Source organism: Siphateles boraxobius, unplaced genomic scaffold (assembly GCF_051911475.1).
Source record: "Siphateles boraxobius isolate OS27281-9 unplaced genomic scaffold, OSU_SipBor_1 12, whole genome shotgun sequence".
NCBI classification, from domain to species: domain Eukaryota; kingdom Metazoa; phylum Chordata; class Actinopteri; order Cypriniformes; family Leuciscidae; genus Siphateles; species Siphateles boraxobius.
In genome coordinates, this window is record NW_027508722.1 from 2,277,501 (window position 1) to 2,295,505 (window position 18,005).

Sequence of the window (18,005 nt, forward strand, 5' to 3'; positions counted from 1 at the left end):
CCTAACCTGACCTGACCTGACCTGACCTAACCTGACCTAACCTGACCTAACCTGACCTGACCTAACCTGACCTAACCTAACCTAACCTGACCTGACCTAACCTGACCTAACCTGACCTAACCTAACCTAACCTAACCTGACCTAACCTGACCTAACCTAACCTGACTTGACCTAACCTGACCTAACCTGACCTGACCTGACCTAACCTGACCTAACCTGACCTAACCTGACCTGACCTGACCTAATCTAACCTGACCTGACCTAACCTGACCTAACCTGACCTGACCTAACCTGACCTAACCTGACCTGACCTGACCTAACCTAACCTGACCTGACCTAACCTAACCTGACCTAACCTAACCTGACCTGACCTAACCTGACCTAACCTGACCTGACCTAATCTAACCTGACCTGACCTGACCTAACCTGACCTAACCTGACCTGACCTAACCTGACCTAACCTGACCTAACCTGACCTAACCTGACCTAACCTGACCTAACCTAACCTAACCTGACCTGACCTAACCTGACCTAACCTGACCTAACCTAACCTAACCTAACCTGACCTAACCTGACCTAACCTAACCTGACTTGACCTAACCTGACCTGACCTAACCTGACCTAACCTGACCTGACCTAACCTAAACTGACCTGACCTAACCTAACCTAACCTGACCTAACCTGACCTAATCTAACCTGACCTAACCTGACCTAACCTGACCTGACCTAACCTGACCTAACCTGACCTAACCTGACCTGACCTAACCTAACCTAACCTGACCTAACCTGACCTAACCTGACGTAACCTGACCTGACCTAACCTAACCTAACCTGACCTAACCTGACCTAACCTAACCTGACCTGACCTGACCTGACCTGACCTAACCTAACCTAACCTGACCTGACCTGACCTAACCTAACCTAACCTGACCTAACCTAACCTAACCTAACCTGACCTAATCTAACCTGACCTAACCTGACCTAACCTGACCTAACCTGACCTAACCTGACCTGACCTAACCTAACCTGACCTAACCTGACCTAACCTGACCTAACCTGACCTGACCTGACCTGACCTAACCTAACCTGACCTGACCTAACCTAACCTGACCTAACCTAACCTAACCTGACCTAATCTAACCTGACCTAATCTAACCTAACCTAATCTAATCTAACCTAACCTAACCTAACGTAATCTAACCTAACCGTCTACTAATACTCTAATGAGAGTTAGTTGACATGGAGATGCAATGTTATATAGTTAGTAGAATTAGTAGACTAAAATTTCCAAATATTGGTTTTATTTTGGCCATAGGAGTTTAAAATTAATGTTAAAACTTACAGTGGTTTAAACTAGGCTACTGTACTGTATATGTTTGATTTATGTTGAAGTGTTTGATTTATGTTGAAGTGTTTGATTTATGTTGAAGTGTTTGGGACACTGCTTTTAATGGTGAGCCTTTTGCTTCTGAAATCAAGCAGTCAAAAATAATATAAAAATATATCAGCTACCGGCTTTCAAATATAAAGAATTATCGGTTATCGGTATCAGCCAAAATGTTCATATCGGTGCATCCCTAAAAGTAAAAGCATTTAAAAGCACTAAAATTAAAGGGCATTTAAAATTGATCATGAAAACGAACAATATGATGACTGAATGCACAAGTTTAAATCAAATGAGGTTTGTAGAAGGTGTGGAAGAAGAAAACTCTTCAAAGACTGATGTACGGATCATGCGGGATTACTATTGTTGATGCAGGGATTTCATGCATGTGTTTTTTGCTGATATAAACTATTATTACCAGTTTAACTGACATTGTGCATACACAAATATGAAGGAGTGTAATAAGGAATTTAACATAAGCATGCTCATTGATGTTTGAAATGACAAAGCGTCTGGTTCATAAACATTTACAATATTATGTTAAGTATAAACACAGTTAATATGATCTTGACAGTTATGGGTGCCACTGGCTCAGTTTAATGAGTTGTAATTGTACTAAACATAAGACATACAGAACTTCATTAAGGTATTTATAACAAGATAATAGTGAACATGTTGGTGTAAACACAAATAGTCGTCCTGTCGGATTATCTACAGCACAGATATTCACCAGGAACATGAAACAATGTGTGTATGTGTGACATGAGCAGTGTGTCATGCTTGTCTATGTACCTATGTATGTATAATACCAGTTTAGCTCAAACAATGACCAAGCAATGCTTCATGTTGTTCAGTCTGTGCTGTAAAAATGTCGCATTAGCAATTAAAGAAAAAAAACACTTGGCTGTTCGAAACAAAACATGGTCAGCTCAAAGTGTCTGAATAATTTTTGGTCTCAATAAATGAACTATAGTGTCCTGCACCCACTAGTAAAAAATATCACAAATGATATCTGGTGCCTGAATAATTTTGGTTTGACTGTACATGGACATGTTTCCCTGAAGGTTAGCATCCACCAAGCACAAGATTAACATCCAAATCAGCCAAATAACTAGGGTGACCACCATCAAACAAACCAAATGTGGGACGATTATACGTTTGTGTGGGACATGTTACAAACACTGAAACATAACCTGAAACTGTTATATAATGTTTATCTAACTTAATAAAAACATTTGTATTGTGCCTTTCAGCTGATAAAAATTCTTCTGCAGATCACTATTTTTGAAACAGTTTGAAACTTAAATCCAACAACATAAATATTGAACAAATAAAATATAAACCAACATGAATTTAGATCGTTGCCAGTCTTATATATTAAGAATATTTTAAACCAAAAACTTTCATATTTTTTTTAGAAAGGATGCGAATTAAAACAACCACAGCTGGCAACAAGTTGATAAATTCTGTTAAATTTAAATTCACCGAATTATCCATTTGTTTTCTCATAGGGAGCACATGGAACGAATCACCGCTCCACATTTTGATTGACAGCGTCACAACCCACTAGTGACCGTGTTTACTCCTGTCCTTTCAACCATTGGATAGGATTTAAACCCTCTGGGCTTCTTCGTAAATGGGTTACACTTAAAACGGACGAAGCTTTAAAATGTAACTTTATTTTTTCCAAGGATAACCAATCAAATATATTTTTGTTCTATAATATTTTCTGATTATTATTTAGAATTTTTAGAGTTTTTTATGATACTTTGCATTAATTATATGTTTTTTTTCTTTTTTTTCAATAAATGCAACATTTCACATAAAAATAGAGTCTAGGCCTTCAAACAAACAAAAAAATTTCAAGTGAGAAGAGCGCCATCTAGTGGCTTTAAAAATATATAATTGTGTGTAATATGTCCTGTAAGCGCCTGTAGGCTCCCATAGCTTCCTATATAAATACATAGAAAGGCTTTTTGATTCCTATTGTTGTTTTAGACATGATTTATCTATCTTATTCATTTTTTTAATTTAGATATATATTTAGATATTCTAAAAGACAACTTTTTTATTTTTTTTACATTTTTTTTAGATAAATATCAGGTTTTGCATTATTATTATTAATTATTATTAACCCCTTAAGAGTTGTTTTGTCTGAGTGACACATAATAGTAAAGACTCATAACTCCAAAACTATAACAAGGAGACTCAAAATGTAGGTATCGTTTGATAGAAAACCTTTCACATTTTTTGAAAATATAAATTACATTACATTTGGACATTCTTCTGCTGAGAAACTGCTGATAAAAGACAAAAAATATATATAATTTTTATTATGATTTTGCATATCTTTCTTGTTTGACATGGAATTACTCAGGAAGGAAATAAGGTAGGAGGAAAATTATTTTTTGGTGAAGTCCCGCTACATGTGAGCTGCATCTGAATCAAATTTTGTGGTGATTGGATAAAGGAATCAAAAGTTCCAGCATTTGGAACCAAGATAGCCTTTTTGTTTAGTCATTGACGCCCCTGATGGGCATTTTTAATATTGTTCCTCCATGGATAATATCTTGTCATCAATGCAATTATGTTCATTTTGGTCTCATTTTAATTATAATAATATGCTGTAAAAAATGATGTGCCATTTTCAACGATCTGTGATGAGCTGTATGATGTTTTGAAACATTGCAGTACATAGTAAAAAAAAGTATTTTTTAGATTATGAAAAAAATAAAATTATATTTATCTGCAAATAACTCAGCAATAATTAGGAGTTTGTCAAATTGGCTACATTCACTGTAAAGTACAGACCCTACGCTTTCAAATGACACCTATTTTGTGTTAATCAAGGCAATATTTTTTTTCAAATATGATCATGCGTATTTTGGAAACAATGATGTGCAATTTTCTATGGTCTGTGCATGCTTCACGAAGTTATAAGCGAAAAACAAACGCGAGTGCTTCATCAGTATACTTGCTAGGTGCGTCCGTGGTATTTTTTTGTGTTAAAACGCCATTTTTCATGATTGATGTTTCATAAAGATATGAGTGAAAAGGCCAAGTCTAAGCTACCTTGCTCGACTACGTGCCTCTGTGGGGGGGTTTTTTGTGTTAGAACTCAACGATAATTATCTTTAGTTTTGAGTGACGGATTATGTTGAGTTTGGACTCATTTTAATCATACATAATGATGCGTCATTCTCCACAATCAGAGCATGTTTCATGAAGTTACGGGCGAAAATGTGTCCTAAATTAAGCATCCATTTATGATTTACAAATGTATCTCGAGGGGCTTCTTGTACAAAACCTTGCTCAAGCTTAGAAAAAAGCCCGAAACAATTATGCTTGCTGTATCGTACTCATTGAGACCTTTCAAATGACACATGACTATCTGAGCTGTATGGTGTTTTTGACATATTGCAGTGTGTAGTACAAAAAAGTACTTCATAAATTATGATTTTTTTTTTCTATTTATCAGCAAATAATTCAGCACTACTTAGGAGTTTATCAAATTGGCTAAATTCATTGTAAATTTCAGACTCTAGGTTTTCAAATGACACCTATTTTAAGTTGATAATGGTAATATTTTTGAAAAATATTATTATTATTATTTTCGAAGCTAGGTGGCGCCTGTGGGTGGTACACTCCGTTTTAGAGGGATTACTCAGCACTCTTTAGGAGTTGATCGAAGTGATTAGATGCATTAAAAAGATGAGATTAGATACCTATTTTGTGGTGTTAATTGTGAGTTATGAGAATAATTTGATTATGATTTGTGTGTGTGTGCATTTGAGCGAGAGTCTTCTGTATTTTTTATTTATTTTTTGCATATTCTCAAAATTTGCTGTTGCAGTCTTTCCAGTCCATTTCTCTCTCTCTTTGTGTGTGTGTGTGTGTGTGTGTGTGTGTGTGTGTGTGTGTGTGTGTGTGTGTGTGTGTGTGTGTGTGTGTGTGTGTGTGTGTGTGTGTGTGTGTGTGTGTGTGTGTGTGTGTGTGTGTGTGTGTGTGTTTGTGTGTGTGCGTGCATTTGAGCGAGAGTTTTTTATTTTTTATTTATTGATTTTATTTTGCTTATTCTAAAAATTTGCTGTTGCAGTCTTGCCAGTTTATCTGTGTGTGTGTGTGTGTGTGTGTGTGTGTGTGTGTGTGTGTGTGTGTGTGTGTGTGTGTGTGTGTGTGTGTGTGTGTGTGTGTGGGGGGGGGTGTCTTATTTGCACTCTTGATGTTTTAGGGTGTCACCCCTTCATTGCTGTACACTTTTTTTCTGCACAGTGGCTGATCTGTAGTTTGTACCAGCAAAAGTTTCTCTGAGTTTTCCTATTTTTTTGTATTTCCCATTCATTTTCTATCTCGGTCATTTTTGACCGGGAGGAAGCTAAGTGTGACTATTTTTTTTACAACCCTTTAACATATCCAAATCATCTCCTTGATTTTTTTGTGTGATCACAAAGGTAATACAACAAAAGTCACCAAGTTTCAGCCCCCTCCGATGAAGCAAAAAAATTAAAAAAGTAAATGGTTTCGGTCATTTTCGGACGAAGAAGCCCAGAGGGTTAAAAACGGCTGTAGTATTTGTACTTCTGACGAAGCGCTGTTAAATATGGGTGAAAAACTATACGCCGCAAAAAGAATAAATAAAATGCTGTCTTAAAAATGGCAAAAGAACGCACGCACGTTTTCTTAATATGATATTCAAAAACCAACAGACTGATGAAAATGCAGGACATTTTCTCAATATGCGACGTGCGGGACAAGGGCTGAAAATGCTGTGCGATTCAACGCAAACCGGGACGGGTGCTCACCCTACAAAAAAAAGTCACTTTCGTCGGAGTAAGATGGCGGTGTACTTTCTCTTAAGTAATTACACAAAAATACAGCAATGTTCTTAAACTCTAGTTCTAGAAAATGAAGAACAAAGATTTGTATAAAGTGTACTTTTTATGCTTTTAGTTAATTTATGAAGCCACTGCAAACTTTATCGTTACATATTATTGTTAGGCTATTTTATAATGCTATCATATTCTGTGCAGGCGATTAGCTTACTGCACTGTAAATAGAAAAGCCTGACAATATCACAGCTAAATACCTTGAAGTATTGTAGTTTTCCACCATGTTTCTTACTGACATCAAACTGACTTAAAGAAAATCCCGAGCTCCTCACTCGTATTTACTCGTAAATTTTATTTTATTATTGTCAGGCCTGAGGCCGTGTGTCCACCAAAGCGTTTTTAGCCGGCTGAAAACGCTAGACGCTCTGCTGAAAACGCCCAGCTGTGGGCGCTTGAGAGCGTTTTGGCAGCGCTGCGTTTTTTCCATTGAGACGCTTCGTTGCTATGATACTGAATATCCGCAGTTTACTTGTAAATGATTTCGCAGATAATTTGCTTCATACTAAAAATTTATTTTTCATCCATTTTGTTGACGTCGTTGTACAGAAAGAATGTTGTGACAGTTGGTCGGTGTGGTATTAGCCCCGCCCCTCCTCCACTGTGATTGGACGGTTGGGTAAAAAGTGACAGTGATGAGCGCAGCGTTTTACCCACAGTTGAACATTCTTCAACTCTCGGCGACCTGTAAAAAACGCAGAGCGCTCAGCGCTTCAGGGTGAAAACAACGCTCATTGTGCTGAGTTCACACCGGACGCGAATAGCGCGTCTGGCGCGAGTGATTTCAATGTTAAGTCAATGCAAAGACGCGTTACGCGTGTAAAAAATTCCTGCGGCGCGAATGAGGTGCAGAGTTCGGCACGGTAGACGCGAATACGCCTCATTCGCGCGCCAAGTTCGCGTGAATTGAGCGTCTGCCGCGTTACGCGCGAATGGTGCATTCACGCGTTTGACGCGAATTCGCGTCTGCCGCGCGAGTTGAAAAATCTGAACTTTGGCGTCAATTCGCGCCGCGTTAACCAATCAGGAGCCTAGCTGCCTGCTGTCACTCAGGAGGTAAAGTGAAGTAAACTCCCGCTCGGAATCTTTCATTCCAAAATCACTGACAGATATGGAGGAAAAATTAATTCTTGCTGTAAGCAGTCACCCAGAATTGTACGATTCCACTTCATATTTGTACAGAGACAGGAACAAAAAGGACCTCGCTTGGAAGAGGGTCAGTGAGGAGATTGGGCAACCTGGTAAGTTGTAAATACAAATTTATCTTTAATATTTCTCCACTTCTTTACGATAGAAATGCTACAGTCACTGTAATTTCTTGAACAAGAACATGTGGACATCAAAACATGTAAAAAGATGGCCGTCAACGGGTTTCGCCTCCGGAGTTTCATCGGATTTCGCCTCCGACGCGCGTAAATTTCGCTTCAAACTTTTGTTTTTTACACGCGTCAATTTCGCTCTTGACGCCCGAATGGATTCAAAGTGGTCAAGCGATTAACTAGACGCGGTAGGCGCGAATTTGACGCGCTATTCGCGTCCGGTGTGAACACAGCATTACGCTCATGGCGTTCTAAAAACGCGGCGCTCCCATTGAAAATAATTGAAAAAATACGCCAGCCGCGTGAAAAAACGCTTTGGTGGACACACGGCCTAAGCCTACTGGTGCGAGGTCAGAATTTAAGCACATACAGTAAGTCTTATGGACCACTTTTATGACACTTTTCTTTTTGTAGCTTGGCAGTGTCATCCACATTCACGTTTATTGAACTGTCCAGCTTTGGAAACACGAGGATGAGTAAATGTGGAGGCTGTCGAGTCTGTCGTACCTGCCCAGAGTTCAGAAGCCAGGTGTGGACACATGGGTGCCGTCATCACACAGAGCGAAGCCAAAGCCTCCTCGAACTCCACGCTGTGCAGAACCACTCCAGCCGAGGCTTGCTACGGTCAGAGAGAATGCAAAGCTCAGAAACTCAATTTCCAAACACATTATTCTGGAAGTCAGACCGACTGTTGACTTACTGAGAGTGTGTTGGTCAGGCCCATGAGTCGAGAGATGGCCGCATTAAACAAGAAGTCCTCTGTGAAGTGACCTGTGACCTGACAAGAGAATAATCTTGCTTAGCATTGTTGCCAGATTGCAAATGTCCAAGTATCGTACCAGAAGCTCAAAATGATCGTATTTGGAAGAAAATGATAATGCACGAGTCAAACGTACAGAATACAGCTGTTTATCTAGAACAAACACTTTTTGACACGACCAACAAATTACTTTATTGCTAAACGTTTTCATGCAAAATGTATATGATATACAACATTGCATACAATATATAAAAGGAACGTTAACTTGTGCTCATGAGAGAGTCATTCTCCACGGTGATTGGCCGAGAAGACGTGACGTGAGATGAGATGGAAGACATGTGTAACACCACGTTCACAATCATGACGGCAGAATCCACAGCTAGATCAATAGTACAGAAGCCTTATGATTACAGCACCATCATCAATTCTGAAATTATCGTACATTATGGGATATTATTATTGATTGTACAGAGGACAAATACGTATCATACAAATACAATAATTATCATACGTCTGGCAACACTGAAAACTATCAGCTTTATAGTCAAGTCACCTTTATTTAGGGCTGTAAAACGATTAATCGCGATTAATCGCATCCAAAAAAGAAGTTTGTGTTTACATAATATATGTTTGTGTCCTGTGTATAATTATTATATATTTAAGAAAAATTTGTTATTTATATATAAAATATTAATAATATAGCCTGACGCGTGATTTTTTTTCCCAAACCACTTCAGCGGAAATCCCGCCCTGCAGCCGATTCTAAAGTTTTCATTGGTCATGTCAATCACTGTACTGATTGCCTACACCAAACACTGATCCCTAAACCTACCCGTCACTGTAACCTAAACCAATGAAATCGGCTGCAGGGCGGGATTTCCGCTGAAGTGGTTTGGGAAAAAAAATCACGCTAGCCTGACTACGTCAGACTTCCTACTTCCGCTAATTTCATTTCGCTCCTGTAGTCAGTCTGAGATAGCAGCCTATCTTTCTGTTTTCCACCGGCCTGAAAACAGCCTGGCCAATCAACGAACAGAGGGCGGGCTGAAAGCCGTGACGTAGTCGGTAAGCGCCGTGTTTAAGATTAGGTCAGGGAAATCGAAAACGACCGCTGATATGGAGACGCGGATGCAATTCGCTCTGTTGTGGAGAATATTCCCGGCATTAGCAAACTGAAGCCCGAACACGAAGAGTGTGTATTAAACATTTTGAATGGAGGTGATGTTGTGGCCCTACTCCCTTTGGGAAAAGTTTAATTTATCAACTATTACCGATCGTCAGCGAGAGACTGGGGAGCCTTTAGACAGGTCAGTGTCTCTTTTCTTTTCCAGGTCTTAAATACCGTAAAACTGCAAATAATAGCCCAGGCTTTTATTTGCCCAAATCGTCGAACTGCACCGGCTTGTACTTGAGATAGGCGTCTAACTTATATGAGACAGGCCTTTATAGTTGAGATGTTGTTAATTGAGATGTTGTTCCTAGAGTCTATAATCTCTAAAAATCTCCAAATGCTCCACGTGAAACCGCGGTCTTCCGACCTCTTACTATCTTGTCGATTGATTTTTATGAATATGCGCGAGGGAGAGAGAGCAAAGACAGCGCTCGTGTTGTTTGTAGACGTGGGAGTGCGCGCGCGCGGCCGGGGCTCTCTCTCTCTCTCTCTCTCTCTCTCTCTCTCTCTGCTCGTTTGTGCCCTGTCAAGCGCATCAGTCATTCTATTACATCACTCACAGATCAAAAAAGTCGTTTACAGCCATGTTCACTCGGGTATTTCGCTCGCAACATCAAGTGTTTACAGTGGAGGTTCGATCATAGATTTGAGTTCGATGCATGATGTCTGTGGTTCGATGCGGCTGTGTCGGCGCATAACATGCGTCATAAACAAACTTATCTGATTGGCTTACGGGTAACCAATGATTTTAAACTTCAGTACGCGCCCCCTAGCGAGAGAGAAAACACTTCTCTATTATGCTATCCCAGACTCTGTGTACGAAGCAAAGTGAAGTAGCAGAGTCTGGTATTACCAGGCTAGCGCTTCACTGCTGCTCCTGTGAATGCAAACATTGATCAAAATGCACGCCGGAAAAAAACCCCGCGGTGTTCACGCTTGTGGTGTGAAACGGCCGTAATTCACAGGGTTTCCTACATGTGCGTTTCCATGTGCACGTGTGATGCTGATGTTGCGCGATGTTAATCATGCGGCGCCCGAGTGCATTTGACCGGCAAAAAATCGGGATATATCAGACTGACCGGTCGTGGCCGATCACGTGATCGGCCGATTCCGATCACCAGCCGATCAATCGGTGCATCTATTATGTGAACACAAACTTTTATTTTGGATGCGATTAATCGTTTCACAGCCCTACCTTTTATTTATATATCGCTTTTTATAATACAGATTGTTTCAAAGCAGCTTTACAGTAATAAGCAGAACAATAACAGTGTTAATGTTGCAGTTCAGCTATGAAACAAATTCAATTTTAGCTGTAAAGCAGCTCTAAAAAGACAACAGTGTCATTATTCTGCTAAATTTTAATTTTAATGTAATGTTGATTCAATTTAGTTCAATAACAGCGTGAATGTTGCAAATTTCACTAGCTATGAAGTGAACTGAATAAACATACATTTTACAAAAAATTCAAATAGAAAAGTTATTTTAAAGTGTAATAGTATTTCACGATACTACTGTTTTACTGAATTTGAAATAAATTAAATAAAGCCTTTAAAAAACGTTCAATCTGACTCCAACACAGCCTTATTAATTTAGTATTACCAAACTCAATTCCGAGTATTGAATTGTAAGTGAAGCCTCCTGAGTGCCTCGTGTTGCTGTCTATGTAGAGCACTTTAATTCAGCAGTCTGCTTATGTAGGAAGCTTGAATGTCACAAGGTTCCTCATCATTTCTGCAGAGGATGGAGGTTTATTCACTGATAACGCTTCTCTTTTGTCATGTTTGAGACTACATCCCCAGTTTCCTCTGGATCAGAACAGCCACTGTCCGGGAGAGGCCCTGACCGAAGGAAGGACTTTTCCCGGCACAACATCAGATACTGGGAGTCTTAACAGCTCTGGATCGGATCCAGTCGAGTCCAGAGGCACTTTTACCAGCTCAAAATCAATATCAGCCCTGGAGAGGCTATTTATACTGGCTATATTTACACATTCCACACGTAACGTCACTTTCCCACTGGACACACTCTTTCAATTTGCTAAAGAAATAGTTCACTCCAAAATGAAGATTATGTCATTTATGCACCTCCATGTCAATTTACAGTTTGGGGTCAGTAATATTTTTTATGTTTTTTTAAAAGAAGTTTATTTTGCTCACCAAGGCTGCATTTATTTGATCAAAAATACAGTAAAAACAGTAATATTATGAAATATTATTACCATGTGAAATAACTGTTTTCTATATGAATATATAGTAAACTGTAATTTATTCCTGTGATGAAAGCTGTATTTTCAGCATCATTACTCCAGTCTTCAGTGTCACATGATCCTTCAGAAATCACTCTAATATGATGATTTGATGCTCAAGAAACATTTCTGATTATCATCAATGTTGAAAAATGTTGTGCCTTTTCATATTTCTGTGGAAACTGTGATACTGCGATTCTTTAATGAACAGAAAGTTCAAAGAACAGCATTTATTTGAAATAGAAACATTGTCTTTACTGTCACATCATTGCCGAATAAAAATATGAATTTCTATTTCTTGTATTGTAAACCTATTTGACTTTCTTCCATGGAACACAAAAGCAAACGTTTAGCCGAATGTTCAGGCTGTCCTTTTTTCTAAACAAAGATTGAAATGGGCCTAAAATGGGCTTTGAGTCAATGAACTACTTTATGGGGCTGTTTGTGTTTATTGGTGACAGATGTGGTTATTATGTGCAGTTTATGGGAGAAAGAAACTGTTTAAACATTCTTCAAAACATCTTTCGTGTTCCACAGAAAGGTCATTTTAGGAACAACATATAGTAAATGAACAATGAAAGAATGTTCATTATTTCTGCACAAACTATTCCTTTCTCTGTAAAAAATAATATGATCAATAATCATGGAAATTAATGTTTTCCCTTTACTTTAAATCAACAAAATAATTTAAATTTATTTTATTCATACGAGATTCAACTAGACAATTTTTTAAGGATTTTTAAACGATTTTGAAGGAGGAATTAAAAATGACTTGCACAGCCAATTTGATTGTACCAAAAAAATAAAGGCAGCAACTAGACTTGCAATTGTTTTTTTGTTTTTTTTACCGTGTTCAGAGGTTACCCTACTGTAAATTTTGCTTTGAGAGAAAAGAGTATTTTTGTCATTTTTACACATGAGGTTTATGAACAGAATGCATGAAATATTGCTAATTTCACGAATCAGTTTCAACCCAAGCATTTCTAAACTACCCAGACTGGAACAGAAGCAGACGGGAGCTGTAGTGACCCCCAGTGGTCAAAGAGTGCAACACTTCACTCACTCTTCCTCAACACTATGATCTGTCCAGATACCCACTCTGGCAGTATTTGCACTTGACCACTTGTCTACTTACATGACGTATTTCCTGTATTTGGCCCAAGTGTTTAAGTGAGCGTGAAGACTGCAGAACGTTGTGTGTAGAACGTTTGATTACCCGATGGGACACACTTGTTGTGTTTTCAGAGCTTTATTATGATTTTCAATACTTTGCATTTTAGAATAAACTTCTAAATCTCTGTTCAGTAGTCCCTATGTTACAGAAGACGGCAATTAAAAATGGTGGTGCTTCTAGTTCAGTTTTTTTTTTTATTCTCATATTTTACTACCAAATTATATTTTATATCTAATTAATTTGACATACAGTGAAATGCTTTCCTCGATATCATGTGATTTCGGGGCACACGAGTTCCAGAACAGGATGCATGATGGGATACGCTTAGCTTCGAATACCACCCCGAAGTAGTATTCTATATAGTGTGTGTTTAGAGCACGTTCAGCGCTTTGGCATTATTAAGACATGGGACAGACTTTAGCACTTACTTCCTGTTCAAGTGGCCAAGACTGTAAGTGTGGGTATTTGGACAGGCCCCTAGTTAAAGGGACAGTACACCCAAAAATGAAAATTAGCCCCTAATTTACTCGCCCTCAAGCCTTCCTAGGTGTATATGCCTCTTCTTTCAGACAAATTAAATTATTACATTGAGTTATATGAAAAAAGCCCTGGCTCTTCCAAGCTTTATAATGGCAGGGAATGGCCGTTTATGTTTTGAAGTCTATCACAGTTCATCCATGATAAAAGTAAATCCACACGGCTCCGGGGGTTAATAAAGGCCTTCCGAAGCGAAGCGATGCATTTGTGTAAGTAATATATCCATATTTAAAACTTTATCGACTAAAATAACTAGCTTCCGACAGACCGCCTACGCGAGTCTAGTTCCGCCACAAGATTTACACTTGACGATGTGTGACGGCGGATGTAGGAGTAGCGTAAGCTCAGACGCCTCTCGCGGTTCAAACTAACGGCTGGGAAACAAACTCAAGCTCCTCCCACATTTCTCTTTAAGATTCTCCTTTTAGACTTCTAGTTCGTGAGTGGTGTTTTCTTTTACTCTTTCCTCTGCGTTCATCATTACGTCATGCGTCGGGTCCAGTGTTACTCTTTCGCTGTAACTCGATGCGTAGGCGGTCTGCCGGAAGCTAGTTATTTTAGTTGATAAAGTTTTAAATATGGATATTTTTCTTACGCAAATGCTTCGCTTCACTTCAGAAAGCCTTTATTACCCCCCAGAGTCGTGTGGATTTACTTTTATCATGGATAGATGCACTGTGATGGTCTTCAAATACAGAAACGGCCATTCACTGCCATTATAAAGCTTGGAAGAGCCAGGATATTTTTCTGAATATATAACTCCGATTTTATTAACTTTAACTTTATAACTTTTCAGGATATAGAACTCCGATTTCATTCGTCTGAAAGAAGAAAGTCATATACACCTAGGATGGCTTGGGGATGTGTAAATCACGGGCTAAAGGTGAGGGTTTGGGTAGTTAGCATGACCCAACAGCCCCTGCTGGTAGATGCTGTAACTACACCAGTCAGGGGCAAAATATACCGTTCTCCACTGAATACAAAGTAGCTCTGCATCCTGAATATAAAGTTTTATTATGTTACTTACTAATTTATTTCAACCATTGCTCCATAAGCTTATATGTGGTGTCAACTACATTTACTGGTACAACGTTCAAATATTCAGTACTTACTGCTCATTTACTCTACAAGCAGGTAAAGTGTGTATTTGGGTGCAACAGGCTCCAGGAGATGATGATGTGAAATGCATTTCCTAGTAAGCATCAGTGTGGCCTCTGGAGTGTGTTCACCTGTGAGATAGCGTAGTTCTTGTTCTCCCAGATCTTCTGGGCCTCGGAGCGCTCTCTCTTGTTCAGGACGGACGGGTCGGGCGTCTCTTGAGCCTCGCGGGCCGTTCTCAGTTTGGTGACTAAACCCCACAGACGGGCCTGCCATCTCAACACCCCTGGGATGGCATCAGCTACACACACACACACACACACACACACACACACACACACACACACACACACACACACACACACACACACACACACGATGGAGGTGAATGGCCGTTCACACAGGATGCATTTACTCTTCTCAAGTCTCTCAAATGTTATAAAATCTCCATGCAATAATAAATTAAATTAAAAAAATTAAAAAACAGTAGCTCTCAAACACTTGTGAGGGGGACACATAATTCAATATCATTCAATATAGCATGATTAAACATATAGAAATGATTTAAAACAAGCATTAAAATAAACAAAAACAGCTAAAAATCAAGATATAAACTAATCATCATATTCCTTTTTTTAATTAATTTTTATTTCGAACATCGGTCTTTTTCTTCCAAGATCTTGGAAAACCTGGATGTTCTAGACCTGGAAATGTCACGGAAATTTAAAAAAAAATATATGTATATTTGAAAATTAAACGGAATTATAAAAAAGGTTATAGATTTTTGGATTCAACAACAACAACAACATTTAATCAGTTAAAAATGTAATACAATTAAAAATATGTAGTCATGGAAATGAATGAAATCCTAAAAAAGCTACAGGAATTTCAATAATGAGTATACATACAGTGGAGTATACATTTTTATGGTTATGTCAAAATATTTGATCAGTTAGAAATGGCTATTTCTGAGTCAATAAGTTAAATAATTTAATTAAATAATAATAATGATAAATCCCTAATCACAAAGGACTGAAAAAGCCGTTCACTGTGAGTGTGAACATTGAAGAACATTACATTTCTTAACACTTCTGGAATTATAAAAATTTCCATTATTCTATTAAATTATTTTAATATGTAAAAAGAAAAAAGAAACATTCTAAAGATGTTAAAAGGCGTGTGTGCACTCACTCTTGACGTCCCACAAGATGTCCTGCTCAGGGGGGGCAGCGTACAGGAGGTAGAGGCGCGTGGTGTCGAGGCCGTACTGATGCAGCACCTCCTGCGGGTCCAGCCCGTTGTGTTTGGATTTACTCATCTTCTCCCATGTGACCTGCAGTCGGCTCCCGGTGTCCCTCTGAACGGGCTCTGAACCTGCCACAGAGAAAGAGTGTGTGTGTGTGTGTGTGTGTCAGATCAGTTCCACACGGATCACATCTGCTATTAACATTTGTCATGAGAAACATCACTGTTTACGGCTGGAAGTAACATCTAAAATGGCTCTCCATTAGATTTTAAGAAAAGGGTCTCTGATTTCATGATTAAATAGCGTTGCTTTTTTGAGGAACTGAAATAGACTGAGGCATTGATCAACTGAAACCTGGTCTAAAGGTTTCTAAACCTGGTCCTTTTTTTTGTTATTTAAAGAGTGCATTAGTAAAGTGCGCCTATAGGCGGGTCCACAACGCGCATACACTCTGCTTATTACAGGGACGCGGGAAAAAAAAGGATTACAATGTAAAATATTAATAGTGTGAACATAAAGATATGGTGGAATCCGGCTCGTCCCATAGATGGTCTGTTTGAGCTTTAACCTCACACACACACACACACACTATGTTTGTGGGGACTCTCCATAGACGTAATGGTTTTTATACTGTCCAAACTGTAATTCTCTCTCCTTACACTGACCAGACCTCTAAAACATCACACACACACACACACACACACACACACACTTTTCCTCGTTAGAGAAGCGTTCAGTTTTTCCGCTTGCAATCCCGTCATGTAAATAGTGAATCCGTCATGGCGCGAGCACAACCGGCTTTTAAAGAGAAGTGGAGATGATACTCTGATTGGTTTATTTCACGTTACGCCCAAAACACACCCATTACTCATAGACCTTTAGACCATGCGCTTAGATCCTTAAAATAGGGCCCATAATGTTGTAAAAGATTTTGGTTTCAAATAAATGAACTGACAATTCATCAAAGAATTCTGAGATTTTCTTTTTTTTATCATGGTTTCCACACAAAAATGAAGCATCTTCATTGTAATAACCAGAACATTTTCAAATAAGCTTCAAATCATCATTAGAATGATTTCTGAAGGATCATGTGACACTGAAGACTGGAGTAATGATGCTGAAAATTCAGCTTTGGTTAAAGAAATGCATTACATTTTACAATATATTGATTTTAAATTGTAATAATATTTTTCAATATTACAATTTATACTGTCATTTTAATCAAATAAATGCAGCCATGGTGAGCAGAAGAGATTTCATTCAAAAACATAAAGAAATCCTACAGACCCCAGACTTTTAAGCGCTAGCTCTGAAAGACCCGTGTACACCTGTATTAAGCGCTTACACCTGTGATGGGACACTCAGTGCGGTGTAAACAGGGTCTTTCATGTGATCTGGGGTGTTTGAACCCTCAGGAAGAGACGCAGCTGTGTTTACCGTAATAAGCGTTTCTCCTCTACGCTGTTTACACACACACACACACGCACGCATTATAAAACCATCATCGCTAAGATCGCAGAAATTACAGACGTTTTTGGGAGCCAATTTAGATGCTAGTGCAAGTCTGTTTACCCTGTTGCCTGGCAACAAAATATATCCATTTTAGATCCAGCATCCACAGAAAGCATCACACAAAGAGAGCTGAGATGCTAGTGTCTCATCCGTTTTACACAGTGAAATGGCACAAGCTGTCTGACAGTTTTACACTTCACACTCATTTGCTTGCGGCCCTTCGGTCCAAATGGACCCGACGCATTTAAATACATATATTTTTTTAAATCATAGCTTCATCGGAATGGTCTGAAATTTGGTGACTTTTTTGGTACTTGGTATATGAACATCCAAAAAAATTGGGGACAGGATTTGAATAATCTAAGTGGTTGTAAAAAAAATGGTCACACTCAGGACCTTCGGGTCCAAATGGACCCGGATAGGAAATCAATGGCAAATTGGCAAAAATTTGAAAATACCGAGTTTTTTTGTGCGTACAATCTACAAATCAGCCACGATCCAGAAAAAAAGCACACAACAGTGAAGGGGTGAATCTATAAAACATCAAGAGTGCAAAACAGACACATCCACACACACACACACACACACACACACACACACACACACACACACACACACACACACACACACACACACACACACACACACACACACACACACACACACACAC

General features: G+C 38.8%; 1 protein-coding gene across 4 annotated transcripts in view; it reads right to left on the reverse strand.

The window, feature by feature from the left end:
* Positions 1-18,005, reverse strand: part of lars2 (leucyl-tRNA synthetase 2, mitochondrial) — a 138,096-nt gene that overhangs the window by 12,154 nt on the left and 107,937 nt on the right. For 3 of the 4 annotated variants that reach the window (XM_077206141.1, XM_077206132.1, XM_077206149.1), the window contains exons 16-19: positions 15,769-15,951; positions 14,709-14,878; positions 8,290-8,367; positions 8,097-8,208 (exon numbers count right to left, since the gene is read on the reverse strand). In XM_077206141.1, the coding sequence (XP_077062256.1) occupies positions 8,097-8,208; positions 8,290-8,367; positions 14,709-14,878; positions 15,769-15,951 (543 nt within the window). The remainder of the gene's footprint in view (positions 1-8,096; positions 8,209-8,289; positions 8,368-14,708; positions 14,879-15,768; positions 15,952-18,005) is intronic. The other variant, XR_013195596.1, reaches the window with a different exon arrangement.